This window comes from Danio rerio, chromosome 3 (assembly GCF_052040795.2).
Source record: "Danio rerio strain M-AB ecotype USA chromosome 3, GRCz13ab, whole genome shotgun sequence".
Lineage (NCBI taxonomy): Eukaryota > Metazoa > Chordata > Actinopteri > Cypriniformes > Danionidae > Danio > Danio rerio.
The window spans coordinates 22669287-22688765 of NC_141023.1; the positions used below are offsets into that span (position 1 = coordinate 22669287).

At 41.0% G+C, this 19479-nt stretch overlaps 1 protein-coding gene and 1 long non-coding RNA gene across 3 annotated transcripts; one reads left to right on the top strand and one right to left on the bottom strand.

The window, feature by feature from the left end:
• Positions 1-116: 116 nt before the first annotated feature.
• LOC137490046 (uncharacterized) lies at positions 117-5396 on the bottom strand. Of its 2 annotated transcripts, none has more exons than XR_015480757.1 (2): positions 5315-5396; positions 117-1274 (listed from the first exon to the last, which is right to left on the bottom strand). It is a non-coding gene; the product is annotated as an uncharacterized LOC137490046 (long non-coding RNA). The 2 variants fall into 2 exon arrangements; XR_015480758.1 differs by having other exon boundaries at positions 117-1277.
• On the top strand, positions 895-17414 carry col1a1a (collagen, type I, alpha 1a). Its single transcript, NM_199214.1, is given in 51 exon segments — positions 895-976; positions 2349-2540; positions 2922-2944; positions 3142-3177; positions 3813-3905; positions 4229-4297; positions 4516-4560; positions 4853-4906; positions 5363-5416; positions 5606-5659; positions 5788-5841; positions 5930-5983; positions 6069-6113; positions 6202-6255; positions 6504-6548; positions 6636-6689; positions 7136-7234; positions 7329-7373; positions 8052-8150; positions 8240-8293; positions 8495-8602; positions 8700-8753; positions 8848-8946; positions 9045-9098; positions 10034-10132; positions 10225-10278; positions 10378-10431; positions 10682-10735; positions 10847-10900; positions 11040-11084; positions 11175-11273; positions 11430-11537; positions 11643-11750; positions 11858-11911; positions 11997-12050; positions 12138-12245; positions 12397-12450; positions 12543-12596; positions 12688-12849; positions 13306-13413; positions 13556-13663; positions 13772-13825; positions 13946-14053; positions 14143-14196; positions 14298-14405; positions 14506-14559; positions 14672-14779; positions 14862-15141; positions 15252-15442; positions 15536-15778; positions 16065-17414. Coding segments are annotated over 51 exon segments (4344 nt in total). The 3' UTR covers positions 16212-17414.
• The last annotated feature ends 2065 nt before the right edge of the window (positions 17415-19479 follow it).

Genomic DNA, 19479 nt, shown 5'->3' on the forward strand with positions numbered 1-19479 from the left:
TTCACATTTATTATTCCATTATTTACCAAACACAACTGATTTTATATAAGGTGAACTATTTGGCTAATAATTTCAGTAATTTGGGGGCTATTAAAATAAATAATCAACAAGCAAAATACAAAACAACTTTTTATTTACTATTTAATACAAACTACAGATGACCGCACAATGATAGCTAGATAGATAGATAGATAGATAGATAGATAGATAGATAGATAGATAGATAGATAGATAGATAGATAGATAGATAGATAGATAGATAACAATTTAATACTAAAAAAAAATCTAAAATAGTACAGTTCTTGGTTACAGAATTCCACAAATGAAGAAATAACTGTAATAACCGTTTATGAAGCCTGTGAATCAGAACTGTTCCATCAGTATACAAATAAATTAAGAAACGAAGACAAATTTAGCTCAGAAATCACTGCATCCATCTCCAAGTCCCTCTGTGAAGAAAGTCGTGGTTTTTCCTGAATTCAGATTTGCAACAAAAGTCCGGAGTGATGCCCGCAGTACAGGTGGTCACCCTGGCACACAACCTAGCCTCACCAAAAAGAAATTTTGAGTGCAAACCCTCACCTTTTTATTAAGAGATCAGGTTTCTTTAGAAGTTAGCTCTGCAAACGTTGTGAAGACAGCCCCCCTGTCCGGTGAAGGAGGGACGCTTTTTCTATTATACATGAACATGCTTGAGTTATCTGCTGCTCCCGGCGCCTCCCAGAAACTTTGGGGTATAAAAGCCAGGACCTAGAGTTAGTTTAGGCAGTAGGGAGTTTCTGCTGGGGTCTGGATTGGAGTCACAGAAGACCGGACCCTACCGTGTATGATTGGAGTCTAAAGGAAAACAGAACTTCCCTCGCCTCAAAGAGTCTACATGTCTAATATTTAGACATGTTCAGCTTTGTGGATATTCGGCTGGCGCTGTTGCTCAGCGCAACGGTGCTTTTGGCAAGAGGACAAGGCGAGGACGATCGTAAGTATAACTTTTCTAACTTTCCAAGCTTTGCTGGAGGGTAGTGGGTGCAAAGTGAAGAGGCAAGGGTATTTGTGATGCTGTGGAGGGAGGCAGCAATAGAAATAATTGTGTCATGAATTTTTTTCCTATGAGGCATTGTCCTGTCGCCTGAAGCATAGTTTTTATATTCTTCTGGAATGGTGAAGAACTTTTTGCTTAGTCTGGATGTGCATTAGACCAACTGGGCCTTTCACGTTCTGCATGCGTGAGCCTTTGGAGACAAGTTGGCACAGGTTTGGAAACTCTCCTCCAACAGCTGCTAAAAGAGAAAAGCAGACAGGGGAAAGATCTGAAAGTCCATAATGTGCTACATTTGAATAGAAAATGTTAACAGTTTCTTAAGGTGTAAAATATAAATAGTTTAGTATACAGTTATAGATTTGACCAGATGTGGAAAAAAGAAGCTTTAGACATTAAACATGTTAGATTTAAGTACAAATAATCAAAATAGCACATCCATCAAAAAAAGTTTCCCAGAAACAAAAAGAGATGATCTCATTCTTGGATGAGCATCTCTCCGAACTCCATAGTGAATTCTGCTGATTGCGTTAAAACAGAGCCACTCGGTTTTCTGACCAATAGGACAGAGAGAAGAGTAGTTTAAATATAAGTTATATATTTAATGTATATTCCAGACCAATACTTTTTTACCAGTATTAGAGCTGAAGTGTTTTGGACGGTGTCGCGGCGCCACCTGGTGGTTAAATATGCAATGACACCATATTTTGAAGATTCCCCTCCCCCATCCCTTTCACTTTTCCCCCCTCTGTTATGATGATTGAAAACACATGCGGACCCTGCAGACTTTCCACAGAAGGAAAACGTTAGTCGTTGCCAAGCCGACGGTCTTCAATTACTTCATGACGGTCAGCTTTAGCAGACGTGGAAATTTTCCCTCAAGCTTTTCCACCAGAATAATGGAATTTAGGCAAAAGTGCACTGCGCCACCTAGGGGGCATTTTCAAACCAAACAGTTTAACCACTAAGGTAAAGGTGTGTGCGTTTATTGACGCAATGGATTGTTTTCCCACGTGTTTGCATAATGTTTACAAAACAAAGCACACAAGATAAGTCCTCATTTCAGTAGATGCTACTAAATAATTTCGAAAAGTGATAACATCACAGTTTAGAGGTTATTTAAAATCTGCAAAAGTGCATTATAAGCATTTCCCACCCTGCGTCACTCATTTAGCCTGACTACTGTAAAAAAGAAACCTATTGACCTGAATTAGACATGAATATCTAATAAATTATTCGACATACTCGAATATTAAATGCCATCTTTTCTAATTTCATACTTATATAAGTGTTTTTCTCATTACTCCTGCAGGCACTGGCGGCAGCTGCACATTGGACGGCCAGGTCTACAATGACAGGGACGTCTGGAAACCAGAGCCATGCCAAATCTGCGTGTGCGACAGCGGCACCGTAATGTGCGACGAAGTGATCTGCGAGGACACAAGCGACTGCCCCAACCCAGTGATTCCCCACGACGAGTGCTGCCCCGTCTGCCCAGACGACGGTACGACGCCTTGATTCTCCACCTTTTCTTACCCTGGGCGACCCCACATCCCACATTTAAGATATCTGGGAAATTTATCACGGATTCACAACATTCTCTCCCCATTGGATTTTAAAATGTGATCTTCAAGCCACCAGCCTTATGGGCACTCACTGGATTAATTTCTCTTTGGTTCTTGGGTCTAGTAGGCCTGTAAGTCAAAGGTCAAGGCCACAAATCTAATTGGGGAAAACCACAGACTCACTTGATTAGATGATTGTTAAATTGGGCTATTGTTCTGAGAGATATTATTGTTATAAGAGTTATAATAGAGTTATAAGAGACTCTCATTTTAATATTGGTTTTAATTTTTCTTTTTTTATTATTTCCTCAACTCTATAGATTTCCAGGAGCCCAGTGTTGAGGTAAATGTTGTTTTACTTTTTGTTATAAATTACAATATGCCTAAAATATATTTTCAGTTCAATGAGGATGTTGATTTGTAGTCTGTAATATTTTAATAAGAATACTATACCTAGGTACTACTTCAGATAGTTATTTTGATCTTTATCGGGGAAAACAAATCCTCATGAACTGCTTTGTGTTCATCACTCTCTCTTAGGGACCTAGAGGTTCTCCCGGTGACAAGGGTGAGAGGGTAGGTTGATATTTCTGACTTTTTTGTGCATCTGCTTATTGTTTTGTCAGAGGTTGTGTTCAATAGCTGTTTGTCTTTAAAATCTTGAAGACCTAAACAAAAATTGTGAATTAGATCTCATGAACACTACAGAAAACCGTGTTGTATTCCTTTTAAGTTACTTTTGATTTGATCTAAAATGATCTAAACTAATTTATTTAGCTACTCAGTTCGTCAAAATGTGTCACTGAGGTTATGCAGGGCTTTTATTATGACACTGATACATAATCATAAGTACTCATAAGTCTACAGTACTAATAATACAACCTATTTCTAACAAAAATGTTATACATGCCAATGCTTTAGTTTCTTTTATTATAAGGTATTTGTAAGGCTTTGAACTCTGTGATGAGGCACAGATGTTTTGGTCTGAATGCAATATAAAAAGACAACAGAATTATATATCGTCCCACCACTTTCCACTAATTATACCTTTACCAAGCCAAAAGGTCTGCTCTATAGATGTGGTGCATCAGTTTGAACTGTAAGGGCTTTGATGTGATGTCGTCATCAGTGCATAGACCTTTCTGTATCAAAGTGTAGCATCTGTCTCATCTCCTTAAATCCTAATTTTCCTTTTTCTTTATGTTAAACAGGGTCCTGCTGGCCCTCCCGGCAATGATGGAATCCCTGGACAGCCTGGCCTCCCTGGGCCTCCAGGCCCTCCTGGACCTCCTGGCCTTGGTGGAGTAAGTATCTCACCCTAAATAAAGGACATTTCTCTTAGAGAAGAAACTGTGACTATGTGCCTCCAGGCCAGGTGCACAACTTCAGCAGTTGGTCTAGGCCAGAATGTGAAATTAGATCACATTAAAAGACCTTCAGGTCAAAGGGCAGATGCATTTCAGCACTATTAACGTGGACAGCGCCCTCAGGCAGTAGCCACAGTTGCACACAAGAATAGAGGATTTCTAAGATAATCCCCTGAACATGATCTATATAGATAAATCTTTATGCCGGTTTCTGTACAAATTACTGACATGGTCTTTCCTTTTTCTCTTGTGCCCCTCAGAACTTTTCTCCTCAGATGTCTGGTGGCTTTGATGAGAAATCCTCTCCAATGGCTGTCCCAGGCCCCATGGTAAAAAAATCCCTGAATGCTTATTTAACATAAATATTCCTAGGCATGCATGCACATTGATGTGCATCATTTAATGTGAGACAAATATCAGTTCTATAAATACCCAGTATGCAAGGTTCACCTATTTATCTTAATATAAAATCACCATAGAGTGAAGTTTTAGCACACACAGTCAAATCAGCTGTTAAAATGTTGACTCTGTTTTTTTTTTTTAAAAGGGACCTATGGGCCCCCGTGGAGCCCCTGGACCTCCTGGACCTTCCGTAAGTACAGTTCTTGAAAACATTTTTAAAATGTAAAGTGCTCCATAGTGTAATTCATAATTAAATTAATTTGGGGTATTAAGTATTATTTTGGAGACTGAAATTTGCCTTATGCATCTTTCAAAAATGAATATATCATATACAAATTGAAATCAACATATTTTGGGGACATCTGAATGATCTCTTCATATTAAGATTCACTCAGGAAATCTAACACAGCTACTTCCATTGTTTAGCATGTACTAGCACTGTGATTCCTGCTTTAATTTGTGCACTTTGTCCACCTTTACAGGGACCCCAAGGATTTACTGGTCCCCCTGGCGAGCCTGGTGAGGCTGGTGCTCCTGTGAGTATCTAAATTAGTTATCTGCAAACTCATCAACCCTGCTTCATTCTGTTCATTACATAAACAGTTAGAAAATTCCTTAAACAATGAACTGACCATGAAATCTGAGATTGCTCTACCTGTTTACATTCACCTATATTGATAGAACCTTTACCTACTTGCATATGTGCCCGAGTTTGAGTCATTTGGGTCAAATGAGGTCAAAGGTAAACAAAGTTCATGTAACTTGACCTTAGCCATCTAGACTGCTTTTCTACTGTATGGATGCATGGACATGCAGTCTGTGTCTCAACAGAGCTTTCTTTCTGACCTGGCAAGATTTTCACTTTATTTCATCTGGATAATTCAGAACTGCCAAAGTGTGACTCACTCATGCCGCCACACAGTGACACACATAAATACACTCACATGGACACTGATGTTTTTTCCTAACCTAGACTTTCTTTCATTCTGTAGGGTCCAATGGGTCCCCGTGGCGCTGCTGGTCCCCCTGGAAAGAATGGAGAGGATGTAAGTAACCCATATAATTTGTTTAGTGTTGTTTGAGACAACATCAGAACAACCATTTTTAACTCCACTAGTTTAGGCAGGGTTGTTTTGTTGTTATATAGATTTTAAGGGGACTAGGCATAACATTTCGTAACATCAAACAGAAACGTTGGTGAAATGTTCCTCATAGTTTTTTCTCTGAATGTGTAGGGTGAGTCTGGCAAACCTGGTCGCCCTGGTGAGCGCGGACCCCCTGGACCACAGGTGCGTTTTAACAAAAAGATAACATGAAAATAATCAAATATACTAATAGAAAATATAGGCACACGGTTATAGGACACACAAAGGATAAATGGGTGTAAAATGCATCTTTCCTTTCTCTTTTTATCAAGGGTGCTCGTGGATTCCCCGGAACCCCTGGACTTCCAGGCATCAAGGGACACAGAGTGAGTTTGCTAGTTTGAGGAAATGGTCATTTGACAGATATAAATCTGTTTTCACATATTAAATCTACTCCAATCTTCTGTACTTTAGGGATTCAGCGGTCTAGATGGAGCTAAGGGGGATGCTGGCCCTGCTGGACCTAAGGTAAAATCTATTCTTATTAAAATCATCATCATCACGCTTTAAATCTCAGTAAGCAGACCAGCTAACATGCGGCTTTGTTTATTAGGGTGAGCCTGGTGCACCTGGTGAGAATGGAACTCCTGGTGCCATGGTAAGTAATAGTCATCCTTGATTGGCTTATTTAAGGATGACTTCAATGCTATTTTGCACATCTTTTCTAATGTAACTCTGTTTTTCAGGGTCCCCGTGGTCTGCCTGGCGAGAGAGGCCGTGCTGGTCCTCCTGGTGCTGCTGTAAGTAACCTTTCAACCCTGATCTAATCTGTACTTTGTGTCCTAGTATATGTTTACTTGCAGGTTCTCACCTTCCTAAATAATATATGCATGGAAATTAAACCCTTCACAATAGCTTAACAGCCATTTGGATATGATTTTTATAAGTACATATATGTATTAATATAGACATTTTGTTTAAAATATATAGTGTGCATATTATGTTTTGTAATGCCTACAAATAATCACACTCAAACTAAATCTTTCAGGGTGCTCGTGGTAATGATGGTGCCGCTGGAGCTGCTGGTCCTCCTGTAAGTAGCTACAATATATAAAAATAATAATAATAGCCTGAAAAATTATGATGACTAAAATATATTTCTTTAATTCTTTTGCTTTAGGGCCCAACTGGCCCTGCTGGTCCCCCAGGATTCCCTGGCGGCCCTGGATCTAAGGTAAAAACATATATATTTATATTTGTTCATGATTAAACATATTCAAACTCAAAATCAAACCAAACAAACTCTAGAGGACACAAAATGTCACTGTAGTTGGATCAAAGGCACCAGATGTCTGGATTGTTGGCAATTTTGTTAATCATCATGATGATGTAGGCCAACAATGAATGAATGAATCCTTGGCAAATATTTGTAGGTCAAATCTTAGAGTAACATATTTATTAGCTTATTACTTGTTTGGTTTTATTGGTTAATATATAATTAACTTCAACCATTTACAACAGAAATTCAGGTGTTCAGAAATCCTGACACAAATACCATGAGAATCTTTATTTTTATGCAATTCTAAATTTACAATAACTGTTGAGATGCCCCTTGAAGCATTTCTTAGGTGTTTTATTAGGTGTTTTTATTGACCTATCTGTTGCATTTGCTTTCTTTAGGGAGAGGTTGGTCCTCAGGGATCCCGTGGTGCAGAGGGACCTCAGGGAGCCCGTGGTGAAGCTGGTAACCCTGGACCTGCTGGTCCTGCTGGTCCCGCTGTGAGTGAATCTTATTATCCAGATTTGTTTAAGGTGAAATTATTAATTCAGTTCACTCATGAACACATTGTCTACTTTGCTATTTTTATTGTAGGGTAACAACGGAGCTGATGGTGCCCCTGGTGCCAAGGGTGCTCCTGTAAGTATTACTTTATTCTTTGATGGTAAAACATTTTCGTTTTAGGCAGTTATGTTTCTTCATGGACGTGGGAAGATGTTTTGGGATAGGGGTGCTGTATTAGGGGGGGGAATTATTAGGTGATGATTTGTCAAAAAATTGACAAAAACACTGTAGCCTTTACAAGATTGTTGAAGTCAATTGAGCAAATATTGCGGTACATTTCACTCTAGATCTGATATAATGGTAATAAGCCTGATATGTTATGCTATATTTTTGAGTCTAAACTTTGTGTCAGTGAGCCATCTTGGCATATTTGCAAATAGAATAGTAAAATATAAAAAAAAATTAGATTTTTCCATTTCCAATGTTGCCACCTTGTGGGAAAAAGCAGTTTTACACTGCATGTTTGAGCTTCATATGCACAATTGGAGAAAAAATAGCCTGAAGTATATTATAAAGGTTTAATAACTACTACAAATTACAGTTAAATTACTCAAGATTTACTGATTTTAAATGTAGCCAGCTGATTTCTGCATTTAAAGAATCACAGTGTTTACAGTCCCGTAAAAACAGGGGGGTGCCGCAGCACTTCCAGCACCCTTACTTCCCACACCCCCTGTATTCCCACTTCCTTGTTTTGAATGTTGAAAGTCACTTGACTCCCTCATTTTTGCAAATCTCTGCTGCCACCTATAGGGCGCTCCTGGTATTGCTGGTGCTCCTGGTTTCCCTGGACCCCGTGGTCCTCCTGGAGCTGCTGGAGCGGCTGGTGCCCCTGGCCCTAAGGGTAACACCGTAAGTGCACAGATCTTCTCGGATTCCACTACATTTTTTTTTAAACAAAATGTGAATAATTTTACACAATTACTTCTTACAATTTTTAGGGTGAGGCTGGTGCCCCAGGTGCCAAAGGAGAGGCTGGTGCTAAGGGAGAGGCTGTAAGTATAAACTTCACTTAAAATTAAATACATTGCCAGTTACTTTGTCATTTCTAAAACTCCATTTTCTTATATTGCATTTTCAGTTCCACGTCTTTGTAAAAACATTGTCCTTTCAGAAAGCAACTCTGCCAGATATTATACTTCAATTCATATCTAATTCCAGTCTTCAATTCTAACCATCTTTGTGTGTTTACCTAGGGTGCCCAAGGAGTTCAGGGTCCCCCTGGTCCCCCTGGTGAGGAAGGCAAGAGAGGACCCCGTGGTGAGCCCGGTGCTGGTGGTGCCCGCGGACCTACTGGTGAACGTGTATGTACCCACATCAAACCAATCCAGAAAACTGAAGACATCAGTAGGATCCTTAAAAGTAGCCTAGACAATAACACTTACACACCTGTCTGTGCAGGGTGCTCCTGGTGCTCGTGGTTTCCCTGGTGCTGATGGAGCTGCAGGTCCAAGAGTAAGTCTACAGAACATACAAAATAATTTAGTTACTAACTAAGGAAAGGATATGTTTAGGATTTAATTGTAACTCTTTTTGATCTGTGTAACAGGGTGCCCCTGGTGAGCGTGGAGGCCCTGGAGTTGTTGGACCTAAGGGTGCCACTGGTGAGCCTGGCCGCAATGGTGAACCTGGTATGCCAGGATCCAAGGTAAGGAAGTTGGCATTCCTGATTATATATAACAGATATCAACTGGTTGTGTTTTAGTAGGCCTGCTTTTGACCCCTCTCTCTTCATCCCTACTACAGGGTATGACTGGTAGCCCTGGCAGCCCTGGACCTGATGGAAAGACCGGACCTGGTGTAAGTGCCCACTACACCATAACAGATAACTCAGTGCATGGTGAAGATGTCTAGTTTACTACTATTAGAATCCAGGGTCTGCATTTTAACAACTCCAACAGCTTTTGACCACTTTTAATAAATAAAAAAAATCATAGGAAAGTGATTTAAAAAGTGTAATTACTTCAACCCATGATCATATTCATGTATTCCTCTATGATACAATAATTCCAGTACATTCAAGAGTTCACACTAAGCTGATGATTGATTATAAGCAAATTTGGCATGCTGTCCCGGGAGAGAGCCGTGAGCTTAAAGGTTCTTGAGCCCTGGGCTCCCTCCCGTTTGAAGGGCGAGAGGGGAGCCTTGAGCTCAGGTAGATCTTGACAGCTCCCCCTTTGATAAAAACTGATGACTAAAATTGAATGCTATGAAAAGATATGCTGCAAGGTGAGGGATTAACTGTAGTGCAAAATTTAGATTTATCAATTTAGTTGTTGTGCATGTTTTTGGAATGTGGGAGGAAACCGGAGGACCCGGGGAAAACCCACGCAAGCACGGGAAGAACATGCAAACTACACATAGAAACGACCACCGGCCTGTTAAAGTACTAGAACCGGTGACGTTCTTGCTGTGAGGCGACAGTGCTAATCACTGGGCCACCGTGCTGCCCTATGGAGGAAAAGGTGAAGAGGTAGGGGTGGAAGGGGGGATTCTTCAAATCGAAGATGACTGTTGTGAAAAAACCCTGGCTCTTTATAGTGGGTTAGGAATGGCCTGATTGGTGGATCATGCATGCTAATGCAGAACCAGCCGAGTTCATTATCACGTGATCCTCTCGAAATTAGTTTATGAATAAACTTCACTTCAGTCAGGCATATAAACTCATATCCAGATATTCACTCAGGGTGAAAAACGATGAAAGCTCACAAATCTCTTTCTTTTATATCTGATAGGGTGCTCCTGGACAAGATGGCCGCCCTGGACCACCTGGCCCTGTTGGAGCCAGAGGACAGCCTGGTGTCATGGGATTCCCTGGACCTAAGGGTGCTGCTGTGAGTGCCTAAATAACAAGAGGCCTTGTTCAATATGCATTTGTTACAAAAAGCTTTCTACATTTGATGCTTATTTTTGGCCTTTTGTGCAGGGTGAGGCTGGCAAACCTGGTGAGAGAGGAGTGATGGGTGCTATTGGTGCCACTGTAAGTATCTTTTTGTTTTTGAGTTTACCTATGCTTTTGGTTTCATAGTCTCTGCATCAGAAGAGACCTTATTCTGTTTTGTTTTATTTAAAACTATAGGGCGCTCCTGGTAAGGATGGTGATGTTGGTGCCCCTGGTGCTCCTGGACCTGCTGTAAGTAACTCAACAGTATTTCATAATATATTAGCTAAATAATTTCATGTTATTTAACATACATTTAATCAGTGTTCATTCTAATCCATTATATAGGCCATCAAACTTATGTTTGTTTAAATACAACATTACAATATATAGCTTGAAGTTACATTCTTCTATAAATGACTACCTTATAGTAATAATGCTCAAGTGTATTTATTTTAATGAACTACTTTGTCTAAAGTCTCTTGATTTTGTTTGTGAATAGGGACCTGCTGGTGAGAGAGGTGAACAAGGAGCTGCTGGTCCTCCTGGATTCCAGGTGAGTGTGTTTAATTGTTTTACCCATCCCATTTACACTCTAAATGCTGTATTTTTGTCATTGATGTTGATTTTAGATTGTTCATATCTTTGTTGTGCATCTGAATGACAGGGTCTGCCAGGACCTCAGGGTGCTACTGGTGAGCCAGGAAAGTCTGGTGAGCAGGTAAGTTTAAATGTAATTGCTGTCTATTGTATGATCAATGAAGCATTGCTTAAAAGGACACTACACATAAACATGGGCAACTTTGAAAGCCTTATCAATACTAACACAATACTAATTTGTGCTCTTTGATATAATACAGGGTGCTCCTGGAGAAGCTGGAGCTCCTGGACCTTCTGGTTCTAGAGTAAGTATCTACCAGATGATCAGCAAATGGCGAAAAGCTCATATATGAGAGGGACCAGAACTAATGGCATCTGTATTCATTTTTACTCAGGGTGACAGAGGATTCCCTGGTGAGCGTGGTGCCCCTGGCCCTGCTGGCCCTGTTGGTGCCCGTGGTTCTCCTGGTTCAGCTGGTAACGATGGTGCCAAGGTAAGTCTCATCTCTTCTGACTATTTTTATCATGCCAGACATTTACAGTGAATGACTAAGATAAATCAAAGGTTGCCACCAAATGTGAACCAATCTCCTGGAAAGTATGGCAACAAATCCTAGTCTGTATCAACATTAAGATAACTTGTTTTTCAGGGTGAAAGTGGTGCCGCAGGTGCTCCTGGTGCCCAGGGTCCTCCTGGACTTCAAGGAATGCCTGGAGAGCGTGGGGCTGCTGGCCTCCCTGGTCTTAAGGGTGACAGAGTGAGTATGACACAAACTGAACTTTGAACAGTTTGTCTTTGACAGAAAATATTGTTCCAACATACAGCGAACAAAGTTGTCAAAATTGTTGATCTCTTATCCCAGGGTGACCAAGGTGCCAAGGGTGCTGATGGTGCTGCTGGTAAAGATGGCATTCGTGGTATGACCGGACCAATTGGACCCCCCGGACCTGCTGGAGCTCCTGGTGACAAGGTGAGTGTCTTTTGAGCTAGATTCTATAAATCCATACTAAGTGATGAAACATCTTGAAGTTGAAGAGTATATTTAACCATGGTTCTAATATTTGTTTGTAAACATAGGGAGAATCTGGTGCTCAAGGACTTGTTGGACCTACTGGTGCCCGTGGACCACCTGTAAGCACAGTCTTGGCTTTAAGACAACAAACATTTAGGTATTTCACTAGAATGGTCTGATATCATAATCTGTTATTACATATAGGGTGAGCGTGGAGAGACTGGTGCTCCTGGACCTGCCGGATTTGCTGGACCTCCTGTGAGTAACAAATTCTACTACATCTATATCCTTTTAATGTTTTTTACAGCCCAGTTCATAGTTCAAACCTAATTTCGTGCCAAACAGGGTGCTGATGGTCTGCCTGGTGCCAAGGGAGAACCTGGAGATAATGGTGCTAAGGGTGATGCTGGTGCTCCAGGACCTGCAGGAGCAACTGGTGCCCCTGGACCTCAGGTGTGACCATAATTTCATATAATTTCCTCATGCTCCTTTTCAGATATGTGCTTTTCTGGACCTATAAATGTTATCCTACATCATAAGTCATGGTTTTCTTTAGTAATGTAGAAATGCAATTTTTTTAATCAAATTGACTTGTGCTATGCAGGGTCCCGTTGGTGCTACTGGACCCAAGGGTGCCCGTGGTGCTGCTGGTCCTCCTGTGAGTATGACAACCACAATTTCATGGCGTTTGTTAGCACTTATCACAATTTTCTTCTTTCGAAGATTCTTTACATATATATTTTTATTTAGGGTGCTACTGGCTTCCCTGGTGCTGCTGGCAGAGTTGGACCTCCTGGCCCTTCTGTAAGAACATCTACAATATTGATTTAGATATGCATAAACTGCTCTCTTGTACAATTAACAGTGAGTCACTTATTACTTGCTGTATTTTTAGGGAAATTCTGGACCCCCAGGACCTCCTGGACCCGCTGGTAAGGAGGGCCAGAAAGGTAACCGTGGTGAGACTGGACCTGCTGGTCGTACTGGTGAAGTTGGTGCTGCTGGACCACCTGGTGCCCCTGGTGAGAAAGGAAATCCCGGAGCTGAGGGTGCCACTGTAAGTCATTCTGATCAATAATTATACTTACCTTCAGGCCTTGTCAAATACATCACTGTAAACAAAATTGTATAGAGCAAATTTCCAATATCGCCTTGCAAAATGATTCATATTGCTTAACACTTTCATTTTGAATGCTTTCATATTGGTAGAGAGTGATGTGTCATGTTATCCTTGGTTCAAAATCAACATTTTATCCCAAATCACAAAATGCAGATGAGCTTTAATATGGTTATTTTAAACAAGTCTGTGGATGTGATATTACTGGACTTTTGTGCTTGTTACAGAATAGATTATCTTCTAGAGAAAGTAAAGATATTACCCTTTGCTCCTCATCTTGATCTCCATGCTAGTATAAATGAGTGGATATTTATTTCAAACATCATTTCTAGCTGTAAGAACACACTTTGTTGTGCATTTTCTTATATTTCACTGACATTCCTCTTACTTTTTCAGGGCCCTGCTGGTATCCCTGGACCTCAAGGTATTGGTGGTCAGCGTGGTATTGTAGGTCTCCCTGGACAAAGAGGCGAGCGTGGTTTCCCCGGTCTCCCTGGCCCATCTGTAAGTTTTCTGGCTCTTTGAAATCTCAGTTGAAAATAGAAATACCTACATACTATGTCTCTCTTGTCTTGCTTGAAAGCTGGTGCCTCAAGGATCAATCATGGACAAACTTTCATAAAGTTTCCTTTATTATGCAATCTAGGGAGAGATTGGCAAACAGGGACCTTCTGGTCCATCTGGTGAACGTGGACCTCCTGGCCCCATGGGACCCCCTGGACTGGCTGGACCTCCTGGTGAGCCTGGTCGTGAGGTGAGGATACACACCTATACCCCAGAACTTGCTGAATTTCATTGACATAATTGAACTGAAAGAAAAGTAGTACTGCCTTGTTAACACCTATATTTTTCTTTACATTAGGGTACTCCAGGAAATGAGGGCTCTGCTGGACGTGACGGTGCTGCTGGCCCCAAGGTGAACTACAGTCTTCATGGTTTCCCATAACGCAATGCATTCAGTTATCATAGCACTACACATTTGGCTGTCTCAAAGATGGTGTCCTTTCAAAATTCTGTTCTTCATCTCCAAACATAGGGTGACCGTGGTGAGACTGGCCCATCTGGCACTCCTGGAGCCCCTGGACCTCCTGGTGCTGCTGGACCTATTGGCCCTGCTGGAAAGACTGGTGATCGTGGAGAGACCGTAAGTGTCTCATCTCCAATGATGAATCAGGGATGGATTGTTTGAGGGGAATTTCAGACTCATCTGTAGTTGTTTTTTTTACTTGTTAGGGCCCTGCTGGTGTCCCCGGCCCTGCTGGCCCCTCTGGTCCCCGCGGACCCTCTGTAAGTTTTGACTCAAACCACAAAAGAGTTGCCCAAGCATACTCTGTATGTAGCTGTAGTATGAACAATATTGTGTTCTAAGGTGTCATGTCTTTATCCAGGGACCCGCTGGAGCTCGTGGAGACAAGGGTGAGACTGGTGAGGCTGGTGAGAGAGGCATGAAGGGACACAGAGGATTCACTGGAATGCCAGGACCCCCTGGTCCTCCTGTGAGTGATTCTGTTTGGAATATGGAATTTGCAGTATATGCCTTGATAATAAAATCTGTAGATTGAAATCTGTTTTCATTTCCAATATTCCTGTCCATAGGGACCCTCTGGAGAGTCTGGACCCGCTGGTGCTTCTGGACCCGCTGGACCAAGAGTAAGTGTTATTATAAAACTTGCACTACTGCTGTTTCTCTGTTTTGATCGAATACACCATGTCCTTAGTTCATTCTGATTAAATTTGAATGTTTCTCTTATTGTGTTAATAGGGCCCAGCTGGATCTGCTGGATCAGCTGGTAAGGATGGTATGAGTGGCCTCCCTGGACCCATTGGACCTCCTGGACCCCGTGGTCGCAATGGAGAAATTGGACCAGCTGTGGGTGATTCTTTCCTTTTTTACATAATCGTGCACTCAATAAACTAAATATATGCATTAACACAAGCGTATATGGTTATAGGGACCTCCTGGACCTCCCGGCCCCCCTGGAGCACCTGGACCCTCTGGTGGTGGATTCGACATTGGCTTCATTGCCCAGCCACAGGAGAAGGCCCCTGATCCCTTCCGTCACTTCCGTGCCGACGATGCCAATGTGATGCGCGACCGTGATCTTGAGGTTGACACCACCCTTAAGTCCCTGAGCCAGCAGATTGAGAGCATCATCAGCCCAGACGGCACCAAGAAGAACCCTGCCCGCACTTGCCGTGACCTGAAGATGTGCCACCCAGACTGGAAGAGCGGTATGTTACTTTTCTTTGTTGTACAACAATAGAGAAATGTCTCATTTAAAAATTTGTAAATGTATTGCCTTGCATAGTTTAATCCCATTCCTCTCAAAACCATAACACAGGCGAGTACTGGATTGACCCTGACCAGGGCTGCAACCAGGATGCCATCAAGGTCTACTGCAACATGGAAACTGGCGAGACTTGCGTCAACCCAACTGAGTCTGCTATTCCCAAGAAGAACTGGTACACAAGCAAGAACATTAAGGAGAAGAAACACGTCTGGTTCGGAGAGGCCATGACCGATGGCTTCCAGGTGAGGATGTCAACTAGTTCAAAACCTACAACAGATTTTGTCATCAAGAGTCATATTTTTGCAAACCTCATACTTTCCTCTTGAAACCAACAGTTCGAGTATGGCAGCGAGGGCTCCAAGCCTGAGGATGTCAACATTCAGCTCACCTTCCTGCGCCTCATGTCCACTGAGGCCTCCCAGAACATTACATACCACTGCAAGAACAGCATTGCATACATGGACCAGGCTTCTGGCAACCTGAAGAAGGCTCTTCTCCTGCAGGGCTCCAACGAAATTGAGATCAGAGCAGAGGGCAACAGCCGCTTCACATACAGTGTCACTGAGGATGGTTGCACGGTGAGTTGTCTGACATTTTATTGGTTGATTTGCCATCTCAGCAGCAATGTTTACTGAATATGAAAGATAATGCTGAATAAATGTGAAAAATGAGAAGTGTTAAGTACATTTTCCTACATTTATTAGCAATAGCTTTTATCTCAATCAACTTTTGGATGGTAATAAAAGCAGAAGCGATTCATCCAAAGGAAATCAAGCTGCTATTGATTTAGCATTGATAGCATTAGCAGTGGTGTATATAAAGGCTCTAATTCTGTCTCTGTTTTGCTTGTTTCCATCTCTACAGTCGCACACCGGTGCATGGGGCAAGACAGTCATTGACTACAAAACAACGAAAACATCCCGTCTGCCTATTATTGACATCGCCCCTATGGACGTTGGTGCACCTAATCAGGAATTTGGCATTGAAGTTGGCCCAGTCTGCTTCTTGTAAAAAAGAAATCTGGACTTGAGATTGTTTGTGTGCGTGTGTGTTTTTTTCTAGCAATCATCTCTCTAAAATCTTTTCTATGCATTAAAATCAAACCCTAGAATCCAATTTGGCTGTCCAAATGGTCCACTTGCTTAGACCTGCGCTTCAGAAGACAGTGGTTGTGTGTTATCAGGCTTTTTTTGGACCACTATTTTGTCACCACCCACACTGAGGATACTTTAGAAGACTCATTTGTTTCACTGGCAACAAGAAAATAATATATACTTATAGCGTGTAAAATCCCCCTGGAGTTTTAAAGAAACATCAATGATACAAGTGACTTTTTTCAACCACTGAGGAAGGACAATGAAAGAGCGAAACCAAATGCTTTGTACCATGTTCAGGTGTTAAATAAATCTGTAAAATGACATTTAAGTGTCTCTGTGTTATACCCATTAGGACCACCGGGTGCCGAATGCCAACGTTCCTCTCAAGTCACACGAGTACATCTAGTAGAGACAGGGGTTCAACTTTGTTTTGATGTTTTATGGCTACCTCAAAAAAGAAACCTGCGATTCCCAGTGTTGACCAACACCAGGTCAGGATTTTACTTGGCAGAAGTATTGTTAAGAGAACAAGTGACAGCTGTAAAGGTGCTATTTCCTCATGAGGTCCTGTTAGCAAGAAATCAAGGAGTTTCACAAAATGTATTGTTCGTCGCTTTTGCTCACAGGGCCTTTGGTGCTAAGGAACCCCAGCATCTTGCTGCCCAGTTGTAACAGATGCTTCCCTTTCTGAAGTGAAGAGCCAGACAGCAGAGCTTTTGTTAAAAAGCAGTACTGTAGCTGTGATGCATGCAGTCTTTTCAAGTGTAGAATAAGCAGGTGGAGTCTGTTTTTATTTTCCAAACGCCTTTTGACACTTTTTGGTTGTTGTCTTTTGGTTTCTTTATAAAATATCCCCCCACAAATGTCGTTCAGTTGCTTCCAGCTATTCCCCCTACTTCCCTCCCATCCTTCTGTAATCTGGATTTGTTTTGTTCTCACCCTGGTTTTTTTTTTTAAGCGTAAAACAGACAATCAAATAGAAAAGTCCTAAAATCATGAGAGAAGCACACCTTAGGGGGGTAAAAACAAGAAGATCTGTACCTATTTTGTATATGTATAATAATTTGAGATGTTTTTAATTATTTTGAATGCTGAAATAAAGCATGTTAAGTGGTCGACCTATGTTTGTCAGAAGTGATCTTGACTCGTCCCTGACTGCCCAATGGACTTGAATGAAGCACAGCTTGCACCTGTTACAGTTGTTTTGACTAAAAGGAAAGATTAAAGAAAATCTCAGAAATGCCTTCTACTTTTTGCTGCTTTTTTCATGTTGTGTTGTCATGCCAAAAGTAGTTTCTTATGCTACTAAGCAATTCATACCCAACAGGACATGACTTTTGAGCTAAATGTCTTAAAGCTAGCATGTTTGAAAAGAAAGTTGCATGTTCTGATGTTTGCAAGTACTAACCTGGTGCAGCATTGAGGAACTCAAGCCACCAAAAATCTCCCAGATGTTGTAGATGATGTTCCACTTGATAATCCAACTGATCCACAGTTCAGATAAAGTCACTCGTGCTGGTTGATGCTTCATGATTCAATCTGAATTCTGTAGAAATCATCGGTCATCCATGCTCTCGAGGACAGCATAATCCACAAGCAGACAATTCCTTTGACTTGAAAGCTGGGAGAGATGATGCAGTAATCATATTTGTTGTTGTTTTTTAAATGTTAAAACAGTAATCTTTTCTGTGGAGCTTAAAGCAAGGAGAACCGCTCTTTAGCTGCAGTGTGCACTCAAATGCTAAAGGTGGTAGGTGGTGAAGGTGGTAGTCCTGTAGGACACAACTGGCCCATTGTATTGCAAGGTATGCAGAGGCTTCCGAAGTGGGGGGCTTGAATATCTAAACTGCTAACTGGATCCGTGCTCTCGCTTTCATTTAAAAACACTGACGTTTTGGGGCTACAGGGAAACCTTTGTAGACCTAACAAAATATGGCTTTATTAAACGTGCAACTGAAGACTAGGATACTACTTTGTTGCAATCAGTAGGGTATTTGCACATCTGGCAGTGACTTTTGCATCGAGTTATCTAAATGTTTCTTTATAATTTCATTAGAATTTGTACATGGAAAATTCTTTATTGATCTAAGTTCAACCATGTACGATACATATTGCATTGGAATTTTAGAATTAAATGGCCATAAACATATTTTAATCAATTGGAAGACAATAAAAACATGAGCTACATGAGATATAAAAAAAGAGTCAAAATAAAATGACTCTTATTAAAATTAAAGATTGTTTTACTAAAAAAAAGAAAAAACAAACAAACATTTTTTGTAGTTAAACTATGGTAACAAACTGTAGAGCCCCATCACATGCCAATATAGAGCAAACATTTAGTAATTTCCTGCAAAAGAGAATTTGATTTTGACAAGCAATGTCTAATTCAAATAAAAGAGATAGTTCACCCCCAAAAAGAAAACTTTGTCATCATTTAAGCCTGCACATTTCATCTTTCTTCAAAATGTCTTCTTTTATGTTCAACAGGAAAAAATAAAGATCTAAACCACCAGAGGGCGAGTAAATAGTGAGTATTTATTTATTTATTTAATTCTTTATTTATTTATTTTTAAAAGCCCTTTAATTTAATGAAGCAACAAAATTTGGGCGGTTTTGAAAAGTAAATTTTATATACAACTATATACAACTATTTTTATAACTATTTTTTTTCTGGGTTTTCCCCTTGATTGGATAGGAAAGTAAAGAGAATTGACAGGAAAGCATGGGGAGCAGAGAGAGGGGAAGGATCGGCATAGGACCACGAGGCTGAATCGAACTCGGGTCGCCGTGAGCACCGGAGTGCCGACGCACTAACCACTACACCACTGTCGCTGACGTATATACAGTATGCAACTTATTAAACAACACATATTTATGCGTTCCTACTACATTCAGTTAGTAGTGACTAGAGCATAGCACAAACCGCGTTGGCCCATTCGCAAATGGAAGTGAAGGAAAGTTGTATCAAAATCAGACTCGACAAATCTGACTCCCTTTTGTGTACACGTGCATCACGCAGCGCCTGCAGTTAAACTCACAAGTTTATGACACTTTTATTGATCTTTTTTTTCGTAATTGACAGCAAGCTTGTTTAGAACAAACATAGATGTATTGTCTGATTAACAAGCAGCACCTAATTTTGTTAAAAGGAATTTAAAACGCCATGGGATGGATTAATA